General features: G+C 39.5%; 1 protein-coding gene across 3 annotated transcripts in view; it reads right to left on the bottom strand.

The window, feature by feature from the left end:
* Positions 1–1,378: 1,378 nt before the first annotated feature.
* Positions 1,379–24,646, bottom strand: part of usp40 (ubiquitin specific peptidase 40) — a 131,806-nt gene continuing 108,538 nt past the window's right edge. For 2 of the 3 annotated variants that reach the window (XM_072261331.1, XM_072261333.1), the window contains 6 exons: positions 19,431–19,549; positions 18,192–18,257; positions 13,199–13,409; positions 7,126–7,221; positions 6,598–6,692; positions 1,379–5,168 (listed from right to left, as the gene is read on the bottom strand). In XM_072261331.1, the coding sequence (XP_072117432.1) occupies positions 5,048–5,168; positions 6,598–6,692; positions 7,126–7,221; positions 13,199–13,409; positions 18,192–18,257; positions 19,431–19,549 (708 nt within the window). In that variant the 3' untranslated portion in view covers positions 1,379–5,047. Of the gene's footprint in view, positions 5,169–6,597; positions 6,693–7,125; positions 7,222–13,198; positions 13,410–18,191; positions 18,258–19,430; positions 19,550–19,881; positions 19,950–24,646 lie in introns of those variants that run through there. The other variant, XM_072261332.1, reaches the window with a different exon arrangement.

Genomic DNA, 24,646 nt, shown 5'->3' with positions numbered 1-24,646 from the left:
TCTGCCACATGCCCACCTGCGACTTTCCTGTGAGAGGAAGAGAACAAGTTTGCACTGACAATCTTAAGTCTTAAAGATGGAGGGGAGATTTGATAGAGGTATACAAAATTATGAGGGGTATAGATAGGGTAAATGCAAGCAGGTTTTTTTCCACTGAGATTGGGCGAGACTACAACTAGGGATCATGAGATAATAGTCATAGTCATACTTTATTGATCCGGGGGAAATTGGTTAAGGGTGAAAGGTGAAATGTTTGAGGGGGAACTTCTTCACTCAGGCAGTGGTGAGTGTGTGGAATGAGCTGCTAGTGCAAGCCATGGATTTGGTTTCAATTTCACTATTTAAGAAAATTTTGGATTGGTACATGGATGGGGGAGCTATTGCCCAGGTGCAGGTAGATAGGACTAGGCTGTTTAAATGGTTTGGCACAGACTAGATGGGCTGAATGACCCATTTCTGTGCTGTAGTTTTCTATAACTGACTATGAAAGCTGTATGATTTTTAAAAATGGTCCAATTTTATTTCTCTACTGACATTTTTTAGAAAGGAAAATAAGATTTTAAACATAAATTAACCATTTCTGCATTTGTTGTCTGGCAAAATATTTACAATGCATTCCATCTTAATTTTTTAAAAAGTCAACACAGCTAATTTTCACCCTCTAACTAAAAAACATACAGCATTTTTCACAATGGGCCAAAGTGTTGTTTAAGTATAATTGGCTTTTTTTTAAATACAATGTAGGCAACATAACAACCAACTTGATACCCAGCAAGATCCACAAATGCCAATGTGACTAAGAAAATAAAAATTCTTTGGCTCTGATGACCAAAGGATAAATATGATCCAGGTAGTCCAAAGAACTGCCTGTTCTTCAAATAATGCCTTGGGAATCAAGCAAATGTACTTCATCCTCTCAGTCATATCATCTAACAACTTGTATGGCTCAGAAACAAATGATTTTTGTTCGAAAATCCCATGGAACATTTTAGGCCTTATTACTATGTTAAAGGTCTATATACATTTGTTTTACACTTGCACTATGCATGTTCAAGCAACATATCCAACGTCCAGTATAAAATTAGTGTTCCCAGCTGTGTAGTAAGAGAAGAACAACCAACAGATTGACAAACTGCATTCAAAAAACTAAATGCCTTACCAAAGCTTTGCAGGTGATTAATGTAGAAGTTCCATTTCTACATGTTTAAATCAGAACTTTAAGTTCTCCCCTGAAGAATGCAGTATATACATACTTCTGATGGCTTACTAGAATAATCAGCATGAACCATGTTATATTAACTGAGGCCTAGATTAGTGATGTACAGACAAAAGTAGATACCAAAATATGTAAACACACAAGGGAAAAAAAAATCACTTTTTTGTATAAATTCTTTAATCAATTTATAGAGTTTTACATATGAAATTATTGCATTATGCTTATCCTCGATATAAAATAAACTGATTCAAATTTCTTAGGAAAATTCAAAGGAGGTTCTTACTCCTTCCCTATGTCAGAATAATTATCCACACATTTACTAGCTCAGATTAGAAGGGGTTATCCTTGGGCAATGTTTAAAATTTTGCTTTCAATAGATGCCAAAACATCCCTGAAAGCTGGACTTGCCTGTTTTTAGGTAATAAGCCAGGTGGTAATTGAACTGTGAAATCCCCAAATCCAAAGTTTCAGGTTTTCTATTCCAATGCATGATCTACTCTCCTCCTCTCCTGCCCAATTCCCCATATCCCATAAGTACATCTCTAGCAGCGTTGCAAAAATCATCTCCACCTATCACCTTTGATCCAAATACTAGTGGTCTGGGACAACGGAACCTGTGGCATTGTAGAAGGAAACTTCAATCCCTCTGTCAACCAACATTCCATAGGAAACTGAACTGTCCATGCTTGATGGCAGTGCAAAGCAGAAAGGAAACAAAAACAACCTCGCCAACCAAGGGCCAAGTGAAATCGTTCATGAGCATTAATCACCTTCTGAAGTAATTAAGCACCAGGAAGAGATGATCAGCTTGTATTTCTAATAATTAATACATTTGTGCCACCTGCATCATTAACAGAATTTCACATTTGGAAAGTATCAAAACACCTCTTTTTCCTCTAACAAAGCTCCTTGTACACCTGCCTACCTGCCCCTACCTGTCTCCATACACTTCACTGGAAGGAAGCATGAAAACAGGTCAGAGATGCCTCAGGTTGAAGCAGTGACTGAAAGGGATTAGATTTTCTTGTTTTTTTAAAAAAATAAAACACCGTCTCCTGCGATACCTCACTGATCCAAAAACAAAATACATCTTGTATCCAATGTACAAGTTGACATGAATTATTAATAGCCAAGGTCAAAGCAGAAGGTGGTAAATAACCCATTATCACCTTACTCTCTGAAGAATAAAGATTTTTGAAGATCTGCCAAACTGAAGATGAATCTGTAATCAACTCAATCACATCCAAAAAATATCAGCTTCAAGTAGAAAATTGGTATTTTACAAGATTCATTCAAATCCTACAGGGGAAAAAAAAGGTATAACACGAAACACCACTTCTGGATATTAACTTTGGAAAAAAAAACACTGCAGATGCTGGAAATCAGAAATAAAAACTGGAAGTATTGGAAATACCAAAGAGGCAAAGAAGCACCTGTGGATACTGAAGGTCAACAATCAGTGTACACAGATGCTGCCCTGTCTTCTCAGTATTTCAAATATTTCCTGTTTTATTTTTAATTCTCAGCAAGTACTTTGGATTTCAGCAAATTAGGCCTATACCAGTTACTGACTGAAGAAAAACTAAACCAGTTGCTATAAGTACTTAAAGATTTTGTTTGGATTTAATCTATTGTTATTGAAATATCAATACAGTTAGTGATTATAAAGCTTTTCATTTGCTTTTTCACTAAATCATGTTGGAAAAAAGTTTTAAAGAAATATTCCCTTGTTCCAGAAAGAAAACAAATTCTACCCAAAGGTATTCATGAAAATATTTTTCATACTGGCCAATACAACTTCTCCTCTTCCTCCTCCTCAATCAAATCAGCAGCATTCTTGCATGTTACCACAGATTTTCAGTTCAAATTGATTGTAATAAGATTTTCTTAAAATTGTTTATCATTGGCCAATCACAAACTACAGTGCACCATGAAAACTTCATGTCATGCCACATTCATATAATACACCTAATCACATTCACAATTCAGAGCAAAGTCATAGATCACTCAAAACTATTCTACAATTTATATAATAAAGTTCAAACTTAAAAGTAAACTGAGTGCAGCTGCTAAGTCGCATCACATATTCCGATGAAGTTATTCACTGAGTCATTAATATCTGGAACCCAAACTTCATTTTCAAGGCAACTCTTTGCATCCTGTTCCACAGGAGGCAGTTATATAATTTACTAATTGTAATTTTAAGAAACAAGATGAAAATGCTGAAATAAAGGATGGTTGCAACATTTCTCATTGATTCTTTAAATTTCTCCTGTCTCGTCATTATTATTCATAGCTTGTTTTCTTGTTTTAAAAACTATAGGCAAATCTGTCCTAAAAGCAACTGCAGATCACTGTAGCAAATTAACCTGTTTTTGTTTGATAAAATCTGAAGTAAATTACAGCAACAATGCTTGTTTAGAAGGGCAATGGAGAGAATTTGTTATAATCTTTCATCCTTGAATAAGCTGAGTGCAAGCTTGACTTTCCTTTATACACATTGCAATCCCTGCAAATGGCACCATACAGTACATAGACGTTAATAGTGAAATTCCGAAAAGTGGGATCAGTGGACAACTACTTTTTGGAATGTTTATGACTAGATTAACAAAATAGACTCCTCATTCCTGTGCTACTCAGTGTTAGACTTGGTAAGGATTTTGTTCTAGCCACTTAGCACTTACTAGCAAAACATCCAAAGATTTGAACAGGAGTAAAAATAATATATTAGCAGGAGGGATTTAATACATCCTATTAGCACATAGATAAAGTTTTGAGTGTCCATCCAATTTACAAGAGGTTAGGTGTCTTTTAAGGCATTGTGTAAAACAATCAGCAAAATAACTGATCGAGGGGGAAATTGTGTTAGTTTTCTAGTGAAGAACAAGAGTTTAAATAGGAAAACAGTGGCTCTTTAAAAGATGTTACTCCACTTGCAACATAAGGCTATACATTTTTTTTCATACATTATATACTCTAAGTCTATCTCAAATTATCACCTTGTGTATCATTATTAGATAGCACAGCTTTCTCTGAACTGCGAACTCCTGAGGTTACAAGTGTTCACGTGAGGCACATAGTCCTTGCCAGCAGGTCAGGTCCTCACTGAAAATTAGACCATAAAATCCACTTTAATTGTTTCTTTTCCTACAACCATCCTATGTTAGAAAAAAAACATTTCAAAATTACCACTCTTTTATGTAATGTGATCCTGCTCTGGATTTTATGGCCCATGAAAATTCAGTCAATACATCAATCAGATCAGAACCAAGTCCAAGAGAAATTTTCACAAGAACACATGACCAAAATTACCAATTACCATTACTACGTATTGATGACTGCAATACTGAGGGCTTTGCCACATCAATGAACACCAGTTGTTTGTGTTAGAAGCATTGACATTTTCCTTGGGAATAGATTCCCATTTATTGCATAGATAATCTTTTTTTCTTAAAAAGTTTGAATATTTGCATGAAATAAAAAAAATCTCTTGTATTCATTCTGGCAGTTATTGACCAATGAACCCCAAGTCCTCTGGCAATGGTTCTTCAATCTGTTTTGATAACATCTCCTGCTGGATTTCTCTTCTCAGACTGAGAAGATGAAAGAGAATCTTCTTAGGGTACCAACAAACGGTCATGAAGAACCTGGCAGCTTTTGCCAACTTATTTTCAACCCTCACTTTATAACTGGCTACCTTTACTTCTTTGCATTTCATAGAAGATGAGCCACTGATTGTACTTTCACTGCTCTTACTCAGCTACGAGCTTCCGATAATAAGAGAAAAGCTCACAACTTCTTCCAGCTGGCCACTTCCAATTTCCGCAGCCATTATCTGAAGTCTGCCACACTGATAGACAAGGCAACTTCCGGTCTGCGGGTACGACCACGAACTACCTGCTTTTCGCTAGCTTCTGTGGAGTCGCCACTCTGATGTGCAGTAGTTTGTTCACTGTTTAAAAAAAAGCATTCAGTTAACCTAAATGTACTCCTAAATTTAAGGTGTGTATGCCAATTTTAAAAATAAAATTAACACTCATGAAATGTATTAAAATGACTTATTATTTTAAACCAATAAGTTCTTAAGGACATAGATTTTGTTTAAAACAATATTTTACTTATGCAGTTATTTTCTGCCATGTTATGTTTCGATAATTCAAATGCGTAATTTCAACTCATGAACTAAATTTCCTTTAAACATACACAATATTAAGAGTCACATCAGCAGCACTGGGAAGCTCTTAGATATCAGCTATAGGTAGAAGATGATAATGTCTTATCCTGCTACTTGCTTTATTCATCTTTCCTTTGGACAGGTGAATAATATTTTTATAAATTCAATTGATAAGTATTTCTATATTCATTGGAATTTCATGTAGAAATGATACAATGCAAGATGATCAAGGTTTAAAGATATTCTGTCAGAATTATACACCAACTAATGTTCAAGGGTCAATTGTACATAGAAATTTCATGAATCAATTTGAGGGTCAAAGTGCTGGACAGTCAACAGCTGCTCGTATTTTAGGGTGAGCTGCAACGGCTTCCTGAAATGCAGCGGGAATTCCTCACTCAAATGAGCCCTGTTTGCACCGTTAATAACATTAATTTCTAAGGGCTTGATGGCCAACTATTATTGGTAATTTTAGGGTCATCAAAACGATCAACTAGTAGAGCAGCTGCAACACAATGATTGACTCAGGTTCAATCCCATCTCTGGGCACTCTTTGTGGAGTTTGCATGTTCTGCGTGACCACATGAATTTCTTCTAGGTGCTCCAGATTCCTCCTACATCCCAAAGATGAACAGGTATGCTAGGTTAAATGGCCACCTGAAAATTGTTCCTTGTGCGTAGGTAACTGGTAGAATTAGTGGGGGTGGGGGCAAGGTTGGAAAGGGAATTTTAAGATAATGGAGAATGATTAAGGATGGATAAGCGTAACTGGATGGCTGATGTTCAGTGGAGACTATGACTTTAAAGAAGGGGCTTGTGACTTCACAACTGCAGTATTCAGAAGCTATGATTTGCTATTTTTGTCCCTCAACAGGTACACCATTCATGCCTTCATAATTTGCAGCTTGGTAGAATCTGAACCTGTTTTCTGTAACATATTTAATCTAATTTAAATTTGGGAGTTTAAATTATATCCTACTGTACAGGTCTGTAGGCACAAAAAACAAATAGTTCCAGGTAAACATCCAGTCCTTGGCTGCTCAAGAAAAAAGAAGATATGATAAGTGGCTACTAGCATTGAGCTATGAAGAAGGACATCATTACTCCTCCTGGGGATAAAGATGGCTGAGAGATCCAAAAACAGCAGTATTTTGATGGATAGTTTTTTTGCAGCATGACAATAAATTGCTTTTAGCAAATAAGTTACCATTTGTTCTTATTACAGTCTTCAAGTCTGAGTTTTTCCTTCCCAATGTCATCAGCAATGGTGCTGAAGTCTTTGTTGTTGTCAATTAACAGATTCTGTGTGAATAAAATGCTTACAATTATCCACTGAAGTATAAACAGGTGAGTTTCTGCAAGAGAGTTTGATCATTTCATCATTCAGCATATGCACAGAATATACTTTAAAGCTCTGCAGAACTGTTTTTCATTCTTAGTTACAAAAAGCAACCGAGAATAAAAACTGAGGGAAGAAATTTCAATAACAGACCATTAAACTTAAAGAGCACATTGGAAATGCCTGGTTTCTGTACTTTGTGTCATAAAAACAACTGTACAAAGTGCTAACAGATTTACAAAGATGATAACAGAAGTTATCAGGAAAGACTGAACAGCCTGGATTTCTTTTCTGGTGTGGAACAACACAATCATAAGCCTATAACTGTGCTACAAACTGGCAAGTCAGGTAGTAGTTTAAAATCATGAAACTGAGCTCAGTTAATATCAAGTTTACCTTAACTCCAATAATGTCTCCATCTTTCAGATAATATGGTGCCCCCTGCACACTCTGTAGTTTCTTTTTCTTCTTCTTCTTTGAAACTTGTTGGCTCTAAAAAAGAAAGGTGAGACATGATGCTTACAATAACAAGTTCAGCACAACTGCAAAATCATGATGGTCCCCACTGCCTTTGCCCATATATGATCTGCAATCAATACCTTAAAATGGATTAGTTGTCATGATCATGTTACTGGTGGAGCAACATTATGGTATGCAAATTGGCTGCCAAAGTTCCCACAATACAACCTTAACTCTACTTCAAGGGTTTTAGGGTTTTAAAGTTATAAGACATCCTCAGTTCAGGGGAGGTATTAAAGAAAAGAAAAACTAGTTTTATTTAAAACCAGTTTTAAAATAAATACTTAATCCGTGAAAAGAGAATTTGCATGATCTGAAAATTCAGAATTTTATCACTAAGAATCTAAACATTGAGGAAGTACAATTCAACTCTCAGCATCTTCATTTCAATCTCATTATTAAGGTCCAACATAAACTGTAGGAAGAATTTCCAAAAAATTTTGCTGTTTTGCATGGTAAAAGTCACATGACTTCTTATTAATTGTGGTAATTTACAAACATTTGTCTACATTTGCTTTTGGGCTGGGGTTACTTAAATTACATATGGAGGTGGAGATGTCTTCCTTTCAACCACAAGAGAAAATTCCAGCATGCTATCAACTTCCCCACATTGGTGGGGAGGTTGACAGTTTGAAGTATTTGCAGGCTGTCCCTCCTGCCACCAGCTTTCCTATTCTATGACAGTTCTCTGCTGGGTATATCAAGACAGGATAAAATTCCTAGGGACCTACATATCTGTAAAACTTCAACTTATGTAGGACCATAGTTGTCAGAATATTCTCTGCCACTCTGAAACCAGAGTGTTTCAGAGACTTTGTAAGTTTGAAAGGCAACGAAGGAAAAAGGCTTAACTGTAACAGTAACTCAGTTAATGGTGAATACAGCAGCAAATGTAATAAGCATCACTGGAATAGACCACAGAACATAGAATAGTACAGCACAGTACAGGCCCTTCGGCCCACAATGTTGTGCTGACCCTTAAACCCTGACTCCTATATAACCCCCCACCTTAAATTCCTCCATATATCTGTCTAGTAGTCTCTTAAACTTCACTAGTGTATCTGCCTCCACCACTGACTCAGGCAGTGCATTCCACATACTAACCACTGTCTGAGTAAAAAACCTTTCTCCAATATCTCCCTTGAACTTCCCACCTCTTACCTTAAAGCCATGTCCTCTTGTATTGAGCAGTGGTGCCCTGGGGAAGAGGCGCTGGCTGTGCACTCTACCCATTCCTCTTAATATCTTGTACACCTCTATCATGTCCCCTCTCATCCTCCTTCTCTCCAAAGAGTAAAGCCCTAGCTCCCTTAATCTCTGATCATAATGCATACTCTCTAAACCAGGCAGCGTCCTGGTAAATCTCCTCTGTACCCTTTCCAATGCTTCCACATCCTTCTTATAGTGAGGCGACCCGAACTGGACACAGTACTCCAAGTGTGGCCTAACCAGAGTTTTATAGAGCTGCATCATTACCTCGGGACTCTTAAACTCTATCCCTCGACTTATGAAAGTTAACACCCCATAAGCTTTCTTAACTACTCTATCTACCTGTGAGGCAATTTTCAGGGATCTGTGGACATGTACCCCCAGATCCCCCTGCTCCTCCACACTACCAAGTATCCTGCCATTTACTTAGTACTCTGCCTTGGAGTTTGTCCTTCCAAAGTGTACCACCTCACACTTCTCCGGGTTAAACTCCATCTGCCACTTCTCAGCCCAGTTCTGCATCCTATCAATGTCTCTCTGCAATCTTCGACAATCCTCTACACTATCCACAACAACACCAACCCTTGGGTCGTCTGCAAACTTGCCAACCAATCCTTCTATCCCCACATCCAGGTCATTAATAAAAATCACGAAAAGTAGAGGTCCCAGAACTGATCCTTGTGGGACACCACTAGTCACAACCCTCCAATCCGAATGTACTCCCTCCACCACGACCCTCTGCTTTCTGTAGGCAAGCCAATTCTGAATCCACCTGGCCAAACTTCCCTGGATCCCATGCCTTCTGACTTTCTGAATAAGTCTACCATGTGGAACCTTGTCAAATGCCTTACTAAAATCCATGTAGATCACATCCACTGCACTACCCTCATCTATATGCCTGGTCACCTCCTCAAAGAACTCTATCAGGCTTGTTAGACACAATCTGCCCTTCACAAAGCCAATGTGACTGTCCCTGATCAGACCATGATTCTCTAAATGCCCAGGGATCCTATCTCTAAGAATCTTTTCCAACAGCTTTCTCACTACAGACGTAAGGCTCACTGGTCTATAATTACCCAGACTATCCCTACTACCTTTTTTGAACAAGGGGACAACACTCGCCTCCCTCCAGTCCTCCGGTACCATTCCCGTAGTCAACGAGGACATAACAATCCTAGCCAGAGGCTCAGCAATCTTTTCCCTTGCCTCATGGAGCAGCCTGGGGAACATTCCGTCAGGCCCCGGGGACTTATCCATCCTAATGCATTTTAACAACCCCAACACCTCCTCTCCCTTAATATCAACATGCTCCGGAACATCAACCTCACTCATATTGTCATCACCGTCATCAAGTTCTCTCTCATTGGTGAATACCAAAGAGAAAATATTCATTGAGGACCTCGCTCACTTCCACAGTCTCCAGGCACATCTTCCCATCTTTATTTCTAATCGGTCTCAATTAGAACACTTCACTCTGTTTCACAATACCATTCAAGACTCCACTATAATTTTACTATTTAAAAAACAAATTAATATAAATGCTGGAAATCTAAATGCTTGGTCAAAAGTGGCCCTCCTTCCCCTCGTACCCTGTTTTTTATATATACACACACACACACACTTTTTCTCTCTCCTTTTTCTCCCTCTGTCCCTCTCACTATACCCCTTGCCCATCCTCTGGGCTTCACCCCCTCCCCCTTTCTTTCTCCCTAGGCCTCCTGTCCCATAATCCTCTCATATCCCTTTTGCCAATCACCTGTCCAGCTCTTGGCTCCATCCCTCCCCCTCCTGTCTTCTCCTATCATTTTGGATCTCCCCCTCCCCCTTTCAAATCTCTTACTAGCTCTTCTTTCAGTTAGTCCTGATGAAAGGTCTCAGCCTGAAATGTTGACTGTACCTCTTCCTAAAGATGCTGCCTGGCCTGCTCCGTTCACCAGCAACTTTTGTGTGTGTTGCTTAAACAATTACAGAGTCAGAATTACAGGAAAGGGAAAGAATGAACAAAAGGGAATTATAAAAAGGCAAGAGGATTTGAATTAGAAAAGTATTAACAATGTAAAAGAAAGTCCTGCATACATTTCTTGCAACATTTAAATGTGAGGCCCTTTAGGGAACAGCGACCATAACACATAAAATTCTTCATTAGCACTGTATAAGTGAAGTCGTTCAATTAGCAAAAAGAATCCTAAACCTAACCAAAGCAAAGTATTGAAGTACAATTGTCTATGACAGATAGAGGAGTTCCACTGCAGAACAAGATGATGAATAGTCAATTGCTAACTGTAAGAAGTGACCACTATTAAACATACATTGCTGATGCTAGAGTACACAAAGTGACCCAAACATGACAATTAAGGATGGTATTAGATCCAAAGATATGTCTTGAAGTTGTCAGAAAAAAATGTTTCAGTAATTTTGAGGACTGAGAGCAGTTCAGCAAATTGGTCCATGAGATTGACTGAGGGCAAAACTACAGCCTCAATGTAAACTTGCAAGAAACACTAAAGATTACTCCAAAAGTATCCAGAGGTTGTAAAAAGAACAAGCTGAAGACTTTGTAGATCTCTTATAATCAGAAACAGGAGAATATATCATTGGGAACTAAGGAATTGAAGTATAATCAAATATTTTAGTTTTGACTTTACAGAGACAACACAAATAGTCAGAACTGAAGAGAATCAAGACTCTAATGAGAAAGAGAATTCAATGAAATTTGTTAGAAGTAAAATGCCAGTAAATTTAGTGGAACTGAAAATCAATAAATCCCAAGGGCATTCCAAAGTTAAAATAAAAGAAGTAGCATAGAAATTGTGGATGGATAAATTGCATACCGTAAAGGGGTGAGAGGGTAATCAGAATGGGGAATGGAAAAAGAGGGTGATAAATCTGGTTGCACAATTTAACAAGAAGAGAAAAAAAGGCACCAAAGATCAGCAGAAGGGAGAATGTCTGAGCCTACTATAAAGGTTATGATTGTATGACACCTAGTATGCCAACAGGTTTAAGCAAAGTCAATATGGATTAAGACAAGCAAGACATGTTTTGACAAACTTACTGGAGTTGTTTTTTTTTTACTGAGGATGTAAGTGGTAGAAAAGAAAAGGGATAAATTGTGAATTTGGTGAAAATCCCAATTAAGAGGTTAATATGAAAATTAAAGCACATGGGATTGAGGGCAAAAAAAAACTGGCAAGCATTGAAAATTGGAGCTGACCAACAGGAAATAGAATAGGAATAAATAGAACTCTCTTGCAACTGGTGAGTCGAGAGGTATCAGAGCTTGTGACCTAATGTGGAGGAGGAAAAGAGACTTCACAATAATTTACACAAATTAAGTGGATGGGAAAATACATGACAGATGTAGTACAAGTTGAAATTGCACTGCCTGTGTCAACAAAGTTGTCTACTTTGGTTTTTGTAATGAGGGCACTGTGATTTTGCAACAGGATATAAATTTATTGAGTGACTTAAGTAAAACCTGCCAGTCAATTTAATGTGGGCAAATGCAAGCTCATAATGCGAATTATCAACCAAATAGCAAGAAATTGCAAAAGAGTGAAGTACAAATGGATGCAAGAGATTCTGCTGTCGCTGGAAATCCACGTAGCACTCTCCAGATCTTCAACAGACAAATTGCTTCCTGTTTAAGCCAAAATCTTCAAATTTTGACTTGTCAGTTCAAACAACCTGTTGCCTTTGTTCAGCACTCCAGTTCTTGTGTTTCTCTGCGTAGGTCAGTCTCTTGCCTTCGATTCCACTTCAGAAGAATGGCATTTTGGCAGCAACTCTTCCATGAAGACCACTTCTAACAAGGCTTCTCCAGACTGTGGATTCCAATGGTTTTTGTGAGTTCAGAGCTGATAGCAGTGCTGAACTTCTTCCAATTTAGAGGGACTAATGTAATTCTCGTCTGCAATGAAATTTCTGCTTGGGAGAGACCTTGCTAATGTAGGGTCACCACCTTGTGTATCGCTGCTATCTTCACTCTTGCTATGGTGTAAGAATTGATGGCTTGAAGGTTAAACTGTCACATCTGCCACACCTTCACCTTATAGCTTGATTGCCCTTCACCCAGTTTGATTCCTTCCACACCCATTTCTGTTTCAGTTAATCAGTTTAGTTCATTCAGTTCATTACGTCATTGATCATTCACGTTCTGTAACATTTCTCTGTTAACACAGCGTTTTGGAAAATGAATGTTCCGAAATCTAAAATTTGCTCTTTTCTACTGACACACTAACACAGAAGACAACAAATAAACATACAAAACCAAATTTATATAAAAACCTAGGGTGCCTAAGACTTTTGAACAGTACTGTATTTATTTATTTAGAGATACAGTGTGGAATTGCCAAACAGTATAAGAGGACCTTCCAGCCCAACGCACCATGCCACCCAGCAACCCACCTATTTAACCCTAGTCTAATCACAGCCATAACTTACAATGTCCCATCAACCTACTAACCAATACATCACTGGACTTAGAGAGGAAATTGAAACACCTGGAGGAAATCCACGTGCTCACAGGAAGACGTACAAACTTTCTTAGAGTTTGCCGAAATTGAGCTCCAAACTCTGATGCCCCGAGCTGTAGTAGTGTTTCACTAACTGCTACACTACCGTGGCACCCCAGATGGACCATAACCAACTTTATTTTATTACAATGTAGGTACATTCCACTCTAGATGAAAGTGAATAATATTTTCTTCTGCTAAGCCAAAGTAGAAGTGTTGCTTCTTACCCAGGTAGTTATTGGCATCCATTCAAACTGATCTGTTAACTGTTTGGCAATTTCAATATGTTCTGGTGCTAGCGAGTAGTGCTGAGAAATTCTCTGTCTAAGAGCCCGAGTTGTGGATTCTTTGGACACGTCCCAGACAATCTCCTCTGCTGGATAATAGGTCCTTTCGCCAGGCACACCCATCCGCAACTGTAGCAACAACTCAGTGGACCTAAACAGAAAACGATTACAAATATACTTACAAATAGATACCATTCATACGGATAAATGTTCATGCAAGTACAAGATACAGAAACTTTAAAAAAATGTTGGGAAATAACCATTACTAGCAGGTTGGCATTTTCCTGCTATTCCTTGGGGCTCTAGAGGTGGTGATTGTTGAATCTTGTTATTCTGCAGATCATGAGATGAAATTCCAGGATTTTGACCCAAGGATGCAGGTGATATGCAACATATAAATACAGCCATTTGGCCCATTGAGTCTGCTACACCACTTCATCATGGCTGATCTAACTTTTCTCACAGCCTCAGTCTCCTGCCTTCTCCTTGTATCTGTTCATGCCCTGACCAATCAAAAATCTGTCAACCTCTGCCTTAAATATACATGAAGACTTGGCTGTCGCAGCTGCCTGTGGCAAAGAATTCCACAGATTCACCACTCTCTGGCTAAATAAATTCCTTCTCATCTCCATTCTAAAAGGATGCCCCTCTATTCTGAGGCTGTGTCCTCTGGTCTTAGACACTCCCACCATAGGAAACATCCTCTTCACATCCACTCTATCAATCCCTTTTACTATTCAATAGGTTTTAATGAGATCACTCCTCATTCTTCCGAATTCTAAAGAATACAGACCCAAAGCCATCAAAATACTCTTCATGCGACAAGCCATTCATCCTGGAATCATTTTCGTGAACTTCCTTTGAACCCTCTCCAGTTTCAGCACATCTTTTCTAACTTAAGGGACCCAAATCTCTTCACAATAGGAGGCCTCACCAGTGCTTTATAAAGTCCCAACATTACATTCTTACTTTTATACTTAATTCCTCTTGATATTACTACTAACATTGTACGAGGGATGATTGATAAGTTTGTGGCCTAAGGTAGAAGGAATCGATTTTAGAAAACCTAACACATTTATTCTTCAACATAGTCCCCTCCTACATGTACACACTTAGTCCAGCAGTCGTGGAGAATATGAATCCCTTCTTTGTAGGAGTGGTCCACAGTAGGGGTGATTGATAAGTTTGTGGCCTAAGGTAGAAAGAGATGAGTTATTAACTTCAAACTTTCTGCATAATCACTCAGAGTTGAACTACACAGGCATGTAACGACAGCTGTATAACTCATCTTCTATGTTGAAAAATTTTCTAAAATTGACTCCTTTTACCTTAGGCCACGAACTTATCAATCACCCCTTGTATTTGCCTTCCTCACCACAGACTCAACCTGCAAATTAACTTTTAGGGAATTCAGGTCCCTTTCTGCCTTGTTTTTGTATTTTCTCTCCATTTAGAAAATAGTCAACCTTTTCAGTTCTTCGACCAAAGTGCATGACTATGCACTTCCCAGCACTGTATTCCATCTGCCATTTCTTTTCCCCTTCTCCTAGTCTGTGCTCTGCAGCTTCTCTTGCTTCCTCAAAACTACCTGCCCCCCCACCTGTCTTCATATCGTCGGCAAACTTTGCAACAAAGCCATCAATTCCATCATCCAAATCATAACACATAATGTAAAAAGAATAGGTCCCAACACAAACCCCTGTGGAACACCACTTGAGACCAGTAGCCAATCCCTTTATTCCTATTCTTTGCCTCTGGCCAATCAGCCACTGCTTTATCCATGCTAGAATCTTTCCTGTAACACCATGGGCTCGTAGCTTGTTAAGCAGCTTCATGTGTAGGACCTTATCAAAGGCCTTCTGAAAATCCAAGTACATAACAGCAACTGATTCTCCTTTGTCTATCCTGTTTGTTATTTCTTCAAAGAATTCCAACAGATTTGTCAGGCAAACTGATGAAACCATGCTGACAGTGGCCTATTTTATCATGTGCCTCCAAGTACCAAGACCTCAGCCTTGATAATCGACTCCAACATCTTTGTAATCACTGAGATCAGACTAACTGGCCTATAGTTTACATTCTTCTGTCTGTCTCCCTTCTTGAAGAGTGAAGTGACATTTGCAATTTTCCAGTCTTCTGGAACTATTCCAGAATCTAGTGATTCTTGAAAGATCATTACTAATGCCTCTACAATCTCTTTAGCCACCTCTTTCAGAACCCTATGGTGTTTGCCATCTGGTCCAGGTGACTTAGTTACCTTCAGACCTTTCAGTTTCCCAAGAACCTTCTCCCCAGTTATGGTAACTTCACACACTTCATGATCCCTGACACCTGGAACTTCCACCTTACTGCTAGTGTCTTCCACAGTGAAGATGGAAGCAAGATACTTATTCAGTTTGTCCATTATTTTGTTGTCCCTATTACTAGCTCTCCAGCATTGTTTTCCAGTGATCCAATATCGACGCTCGCCTCTCTTTTACATGATGTATCTGAAGAAGCTTTTGGTATGCTCTTCAATATTATTTGCAGTTTTACTTTTGTATTCCATCTTTACCTTCTCAATGATTTCGTTAGTTCTTTTCTGTTGGTTTTTAAAAGCCTCCCAATCCTCTAACATCCCACTAATCTTTGCTTTATTATACGACCTATCTTTGGCTTTTGAAAACTTTGACTTCTCTTTGTTAGCTACAGTTGGGTCATCTTTCCTTTAGAATACTTTTTCCTTTTTGGATGTATATATCCTGTTCCACCCAATACAGAATAGCCGATCCTGTAGTGGGCTCAACCATGAGCTGCTCTAAAAAGCCATCTCGTAGGCATCCCCTCCTGGAATCCAGGACCAGCCCGATTTACCCAATCTACCTGCACATTGAAGTTCCACATGACTACTGTAACATTGCCCTTTTGGCATGCATTTTCTCTCTCCCATTGTAATTTGTAGGCCACATCCTTACTACTGTTTGGGGGGGTCTGTATGCAGTTCCCATCAGGGTCTTTTTACCCTTGCAGTTCCTTGGCTCTATCGACAATGATTCAATACCTTCTGACTCTATGTCACTTCTCTCTAATGATTTGATTTCATTTTTCTTAACCAACAGAGCAATGCTGCCTCCTCTGCCTTTCTGCTTGTACTTTCGATACAACGTGTACCCTTGGACATTAAGCTCCCACCTATAATCTTCTTTCAACCATGATTCAGTGATGCCTACAACTTCATACCTGCCAATCTGCAAATATTTTGCAAGTTCACCTACCTTATTCCACATAATGCACACATTCAAATACAACATTTTGGTCCTGTATTCAGCCTTGTCAATCTTGTCCACCTTTTACATTGCAACTCAACCTGTTGACTGCAATTTTGTCCTATCAACAGCCTCTCTTCACTACACATGGCTTCTGTTTGTAAACCAGCTACTTCAACTTCAGCACAATTATCTGCCTTTCCTATGATACTTCTTGTATTGAAGTATATGCAGTTCAGGACACTATGCTCAGTCCTTTGATTCCTAACCTTGTCTGAGGTCTTACCAACATCTGCCTGCACAACTTCTCCACTAACTGTTCTGGCACTCTGGTTTCCATCCCCTTGCAACTCTAGTTTTAAGCCTACCATGCAGCATAAACAAACCTTCCTGCTAGGATATTAGTCCCCCTCCAGTTCAGGTGCAAACCGTCCCTTCTACACAGGCCCTACCTTTCCTGGAAGAGAGCCCAATGATCCAAAAATTTTAAGCTCTCCCTCCCACACCAGTTCCTTAGCCACATATTAGACTGTATAATCTTCCTAGTTCTGGCCTCACTAGCATGTGGCAGGGGTAGAAATCCTGGAGGTCCTGCCCTATAACTTAGCACCTAACTCCCTGAACTCCTTATGCAGTACCTGACCACTCGTCCTACCCATGCCATTGCTACCTATGTGGACCACGACTTCTGGCAGTTTACCCTCCCACTTAAGAATGCTGTGGACTCGATCTGAGATATCCCAAGCCCTGGTACCCAGGAGGCAACATCCCATCCAGGAATCTCACTTTCACCCACAGAACCTCCTGTCCATTCCCATAATTAACGAATCCCCTATCACCACAAAGTGCCTCTTCTTCCCCCTCCTGAATAATCCAGATTTAATCCAGTTCTAGCTCAACTCCTTAACAAGGATGCCAAATCAAATGTGCCTCACTGGTTACCATAAAGTGTTCTAAAAGAGGAATTTGACTCACGTTGCCAGGTACAAATGTGGTTTTCTGGGAAGAAAATATTGGCAAAAACATACAGAAGACAAAATGTAAAAGATACCATTTCCCAGGAGCACAGCTAAGAATTATGGTCTTCCCCTTATCCAAGCTAGTACTCATACACCTCTATATTTTTCAGAACTGGCTAAAATATACATATACATATGTTTGACAATAATAATCCAATTACAAATAATTACATCCTCTGGCTGTCCAAACTATAACCCATGCCACACAAACAACAATGCCCATAAGAGAACAAACCCAGGCAATTAAATATCTAATTAAGACTCTTCACTTACATTAGATAGGTTCTTTACATGGACCAATTTGGAAATGACACATTTTAATGGTGCAGGTGCATCACTGCTGGTTAAATTCTAAAACATTATAATGCCATTATTTATTACATTTTGTCCATTACCAACGCCACTTCATGAAATGCATCTAAGCCTCAAACAACCGATAAAAATCTTTTAACTCCATTCTGATAAACCAGCAAAAGGAAAAATGCAGGAGCTCACCTTCAGTCCTGCACACAGAAATATATTATGTAGAGTGCAAATGTTTGTTATGTAGACATAATACTAATAACTCTATAGAGGGTTAATATGGCTCTGACATGGTACTCCAACTACACCAGCAGCAAAAATAACTATTTCAATAAGTCTGGAGCAACAAACCACATCTGTACTTACGCCAGCTGCTCTTCTGCTTGAAGCAGCTGAATTCCAATCTCTGCAGAACTCTCCAGCTTGAATTTGCTGTAAAGACAAAAGAATTTACACTTAAGATGAAAGCTTTGTACTCTTCTCAATTAAGACAAAGTAACAATGATTCGATTTATATACTGTATAAATATAGAGTTTGAGAATAGTGTTTTGCAGGTGAGGAATGAAACCAAAACACAACTGACATTAAGCAGCAATGTAAAGCAGTTTTGCTAGGATCCAAGGAATTGAAAAGGCCTTCAATGTTAAGAGCTGAGAAATCCTGGATGGGTCGATGGGTCTAACATACAAAGATCAGCACCTTCTGAACAGACAATGTAGACTTAAAGTTTGAAACAAAAAGTTTTCAAAAAAATGTCCTAGAACCATAAGCACAGAAATAAGCCCTTTTATCAGCATTTGGTTTATCTATGCACTGACAATGCAGGTCTGAATATTTATTCAACATTGTGAATACCTGCTCCCACCATCCTCTGAAAAAAATATCTATGCCTTCTAGTTTTTGTTACCAGTGTTATTTCCAAAGTAAGAAAAGAAGCTTTGCACCAGATCAATGTGGAATGTAGAACTAGAGTGATGCACCACTGTAAACAAAGCAGTAAAGTCAGAGAACTGGCAGCTAGCCAGTTCAATTCCAGGGAAACTTCGGTTTTCAGAAAGAATCTATAAAAACTATGTTGAAATAAGACCGAAATCTTCTAAATAAGGCTGACCTTGGTCAATGTGCTAAATGGCAGAGAGGTATTAACACTTGGCAAAAACGAGTGTGATAGAACGGAGGACTTTCTGCTCACTAGACTAATGAGTATTTCTGGCATTTTCAGCAAGTGCTATACTTAGTTTTCATTTTAAGCACCAGTCATTCTCTTGTAGTATTCATTTTACCACCAGACAGCTCTCCATCTTTTAAACTGGGGGGGGGGGGGGGGGGGGTTGCCAATGTAGTTCTGGTAAGTGGCATACAATGTAAGCCAAGCGCCTGTGTGCTTTGAACAAGTTCAATGCAAGCACCACTTGGCACACATCATGGCTGGTGCTTGCCAGAGGAGTTCCCAGCTGCTGTTTGCTCAAGGAATTATAGAAACATGAGTGATGGAAATGAGCCATTTAGGCCAACTTGTCCACACCAACCAGTGTGAACGACTTCTGTATTAAACCCAGCATTTAACCCATAGCCCTCTATTCACAAGCCAGGATCAGAATTACCTGAGCTGCTGCTGCTGGTTCCGCAGGATCTTAACAGGACACTTATTTTCGAGCAGCCAGACCCTGAGGAACTTCACTGAAGGGACAGAAAGACCTTGAAGCAATGGCAAAGTCAAAACCTGCAAAAGGAAATCAGTACAGTTTAAAAAAAAATCTCATAACTGGGTATCCTATAACTCATAGAATAACAAAGCATACAAGATAAGGACAGCAACAGATTCTTCAGCCCATGTGTGACCTTGATTCCAATTTTAACTCACTCTATCTGTCCACATATGGTCCACAACTCTCCATTCCCTGCCTACGTATGACAAACAAGAGAAAATCTGCAGATGCTGGAAATCCAAGCAGCACACACAAAATGCGGGAGGAATTCAGCAGGCCAGACAGAATAAACAGTTGATGTTTCAGGATGAGACCCTTCATCAGAACAGAAGTGTCAACTGCTTACCCTTTTCCATAGATGATGCCTGGCCTGCTGAGCTCCTCCAGCATTTGTATGTTCTGTGTATGTACGACCTGGTGTGCAGAATAACATAATCTATTCACATACTTTTACATATAATCTGCAATGAATGTTTAAAATAAACAATACTTAATCAAAAATATATTTACAATATAACTCAAATATTACTGAGATATTAAATGCCCAACACTCCTCCTTGCTTAGCTATAAACTCAAACCTCATACTTGAGGAAGGATATACTGGCTTTGGAGGCAGTGCAGAGGAGGTTCACCAGGTTGATTCCAGAGATGAAGGGGTTAACCTATAAGGAGAGATTGAGTTGTCTGGGACTATACCCTCTGGAATTCAGAATGAGAGGGGATCTTATAGAAACATACAAAATTTTGAAAGGGATAGATACGATAGAAGTAGAAAAGTTGTTTCCACTGGTAGGTGAGACTAGAACTAGGGGACATTGCCTCAAGATTCAGGGGAGAAGATTTAGGACGGAGATGAGGAGAAACTGTTTTTCCTCAGAGAGTGGTGAATCTGTGGAATTCTCTGCCCAGGGAAGCAGTTGGAAGCTTCTTCACTAAATATATTTAAGATACAGTTCGATTTTTACATAGTAGGGGAATTAAGGGTTATGGGGAGAAGGCAGGTAGATGGAGCTGAGTTTATGGACAGATCAGCCATGATCTTATTGAATGGCGGGAGCAGGCTCGATGGGCCGGATGGCCTACTCCTGCTCCTATTTCTTATGTCCTTATGTAAACTCAATATAGAATGCATCTCAGCTATTGCACAGTATACCATATAATACAACTACTATATAGACATCCACAGCATAGCAAATTCTAAATTGTCCCATTCAAGCCTAATGATTTAATTGCTGCGCAGGATTTCTTACTTTTGTGGGATAATGCCTTTCCTGACAATGGGGATCACTCTGCTTGGCAGGTGAGACTTGTGGCTGTGAAACGATTTTAGGTTCTTGGGCCTCCTTCTGGGGTAGCAGTTGACTCTGGGACTGCAGGAAATGATTCTGACAGCTCTGGACAACTACCTTCCGGACATGTTAACATTCCGGACAGTGCATTGCAAGCTGCTTGATCAGGTGATCTATCCCAGGCCACTAGACAAGGCTTTGAGCCAATGCTTTCATTCTGGTCATGCTGTGATGACTGGGATGTAGCTCCTTCCATAGTTTAGATGTTACAACAACTCTCAAACTCCACATAAAGCAACCTCTATCAAGGGCAATTTCATCCCGGCACTGGTGAAAATGGGAGAAACTGGATTTTCTGCTGCACATTCCAGCCATTTGGGGTGGCCAAGCAGACTTGTGGCAGGGTGGAGATATGTCTCTCCGAAAGATGTTCCTTCCCTCCACTAGCCTGCAAATCACCCTTTGGCAAAATGTAGCACCTGCGTAGGCCCCCAATTAGGGTCATGTGAAGCCATGGGAGCAAGTGGTGGATGATTGTGCGAGTAGCCGGTGTATATCACAAGTGCTGGTTATGTGAATAATGACGTCAGGCAGACAATCTCTAAGGAGTATTGATAATGGCTGGGGTCACCTGTCTTGTAAAGATACTGCCCAGAAGAAGGCAATGGTAAACCACTTCTGTTGAAAATCTGCCAAGAACAATCATCGCTCACATCTATGACACAGCTCATAATAATAATGATGATGTAGACTGAGACATTGTGCATTATTTTTTGGTTTCCTTTTGGATCATCTCTGCCCTGACAGTGGACTTTCAATTTGCATTAGGAAGAATACGCCAAGAGGAGAGTGCTTTTTTGTAAAATTTTTAAGTGTTTCCTTTCCCAAGGGTAAACAGGACAATGCATTAGCAATTCCATGACTAGATATCCTCTTGAAGTCGATATTGTAGTTGTGTCCTCCAACAAACAGAGCTCATCGCTGCACTCATGCTGTTGCTGTTAGTGGAACAGCTTTCTGTGGATTGAAAATGGACACTAGTGGTTGATGATCAGTAATGAGGGCAAACTCTCTCCCATCCTTGTACTAATTGAAACATTTTACACCCCAAACCAAAAGCAAGGCCTCTCTGTTGATCTGTGCATAATTTTTCTCTGCAGCCTTAAAGGAAGGCAAAGGCTACGGGGCATTCACATCCATCACTCATAACACATGACATGACTGCACCTATACCATAAGGTGAGGCATCACAAGCAAGTTTCAATGGATGATGTGGATTACAACGTGTGAGTACAGTCTCCAACATCACCATTTCCTTTGTCTTTTGGAAAGCTATCTCATACTGCTTTGTCCATTGCCATCTTTTCCTGATCAATAGTAATGAGTTCAAGGGGTAAAGCATAGTAGCCAGTTTTGGCAGGGATCTATTATAGTAATTGACAAATATTAAAAAGGGCCACAACTGTGACACGTCCATTGGCCTTGGGGAATCTACCACTGTTAGAATTTTCTCAGCACACCTGAGCAATACTTGTCCATCAATGGTGTGGCCACAGAAAGTGATGCTTGATTGAAAAAATGCACACTTGTTGTGTCGTGCTCTGAGCCCATAATCTTCCAGTCCTTTTAGACCTGCCTTAAGATTTGAGGTGTACCTTGTCACATTCATTGGTAACAATGATGTCATCCAGGTAATACGGAGTTACTGGGCAACCTTGCAACACCTAATTCATTCCCTTCTGCCAGAGTGCAGGTATAGATACTACTCTAAGAATAAACCTATTACAGCAAAAAAGTCCTTTGTGAGTGTTTATAGTGAGAAACACATTGGACTCTTTTTCCATCTCCATCTGTAGGTAGGCATCGACTAGGTCCACTATGCTGATGTGTTTCCCTACAGAAAGGTCTGCAAAGATATCCTTGATCCTGGGCAGCGCGTATTGATCTACTTTCAGTAGTAGATTGAAGGTGACCTTAAGATCATCACAGATCCTGATAGACCCATTCTTTTTGCCTGTTGGGACCACTGGCATTGCCCATGGGCTCCACTCAACCTTGGAAAGAGTTTCATCAATTTCCATGCAATCCAGCTAACTGGCTTCTTTATCACAGATTGGATAAGGGACCAGACAGGCTTGTAGAACTTGGGTGTGGAATTTTCAATTGACACATTTTACCTTTGACACATTTGAGTTTTCCCAATGCCATCCTGGAACATTGCTGTACCATCGTCCAGAATGCATCTCAACTATATACACAGTATATTATGTAATTACTATATACAGGTATCTACAGCACAGTAAATTTTAAATTATCCCATTCAAGCCTAAAGATTTAATTGCTGTGGAGGATTTCTTACTCTTGCGGGATAATACCTTTCTTGAAAAGGGAGGTCAATCTGCTTGACAGGTGAGACTTGTGGCAGTGAAAATAATCTCAGGTTCTGGGGCCTCCTCCATGGTGGTTGAGACTGTAGACTGCAGGAAGTGGTTCTGAAAGCTCTGGACACCTTTCTTCTTTTTTCTTCTTCTAGTTTGTGCATCTTGACCTTGGGAAGGTCCATTTAGTTCCCTGGAGCATTGCCTTATTTATCCTTCTGTTGCTCCTTTTACAATTCGATCTCTCCTCTTAGTTTCCTCATCCACAGCATCATCTGATGAATCCTCTTTTTTTTTGTATCTCCATTGACCTTTGACCTTCCATTCATCTAGTTGGGCTTTGCACCTACTTTTACAAACAGCTTTTTGTCTTCCACTTGAAGTTCATGCAATAATCTTAATGCACACAGAGTAGATTCTCGTTCTTCATAGTCACAAAATCCGAATGCTTGCAACTTTCCTAAATCTCCTTGAACTCTCTTCCACCTTAAAACCAAGCCACAATTTGCAAGTAACTGCCTAAATTACATATCAGAAGCCTTCTCAGATAAGTTGCCTATAAAAACTTCTGAAGTCGATCCACTGCTTTCATAACGTTCATGATTCCTCTGAGCAGCGTGGTCCTTCCTTGGTCCAAAATGCTTCCAACCAGAAGCAGGGAAGTCAAAACCAACACCCATTTGTCCTCTATTGAGCAACAGTTCATGATATACAGCACGGACATAGTTGTGGCATCATCCAGTACATTTCTTAATTTACTTTGAACTGGCCTCATTGCAGGGGGCACAGCATGCAAATTGTGGATGGATCTCCAATCAAGCTGTAGTTGTCTTCGCCAATCATGTCCCCATTACGCAGGTCCTCTTGTTTTTTGCACATACAAGTCTAAGGTGGCTTCTTGGTTGTTCTGTTTCACTGTCACGAATGTCATTCCAACAGGAGCTATCTTTCTCGCCAGCACAGGTTCTTAGTTGCATATCTATTGGCTTCAGTTTACTATCTTTGAAATGCTGTTCAAACTCATTTTGTGGAATGACTGAAACAGCTGAAACAGTGTCTAATTCCATTTTAATTAATTTGCTGTTCACTTCTGGCATAAGATATAATACTTGTCTAATGTTAATTTTCACACTGTAAATCTCAGGCCTACACAGTCCTGTGTCACTCTCATCATTATCAGATTTTTCATCAGCAGTGTGCAGGTTAGTGCTCTTTTTGAAAATGCAACTTGATTTTCAAAAAATCTTTTTCTCTTCCCTGTGCAGTCCATTTATTTTTGTCTGCCCAACATGATCTTTGTATGTGTCCTACTTTGTTCCATTTTCTGCAAGTTTTGCCTTTAAATCTGCATTTGTTTGGTGTATGTGAGCCTCTGTCACAATGGTAACACAATTTGTTTGGCCAAGCTGTTTTCTGTTTAGACGTTGCAATTTTATACATGCT

The sequence above is a fragment of the Mobula birostris genome, chromosome 6, assembly GCF_030028105.1.
Source record: "Mobula birostris isolate sMobBir1 chromosome 6, sMobBir1.hap1, whole genome shotgun sequence".
Taxonomy (NCBI): Eukaryota; Metazoa; Chordata; class Chondrichthyes; order Myliobatiformes; family Myliobatidae; genus Mobula; species Mobula birostris.
Note: the sequence above shows the minus strand (reverse complement) of the source record. Positions and strands in the feature narration are given on the sequence as shown.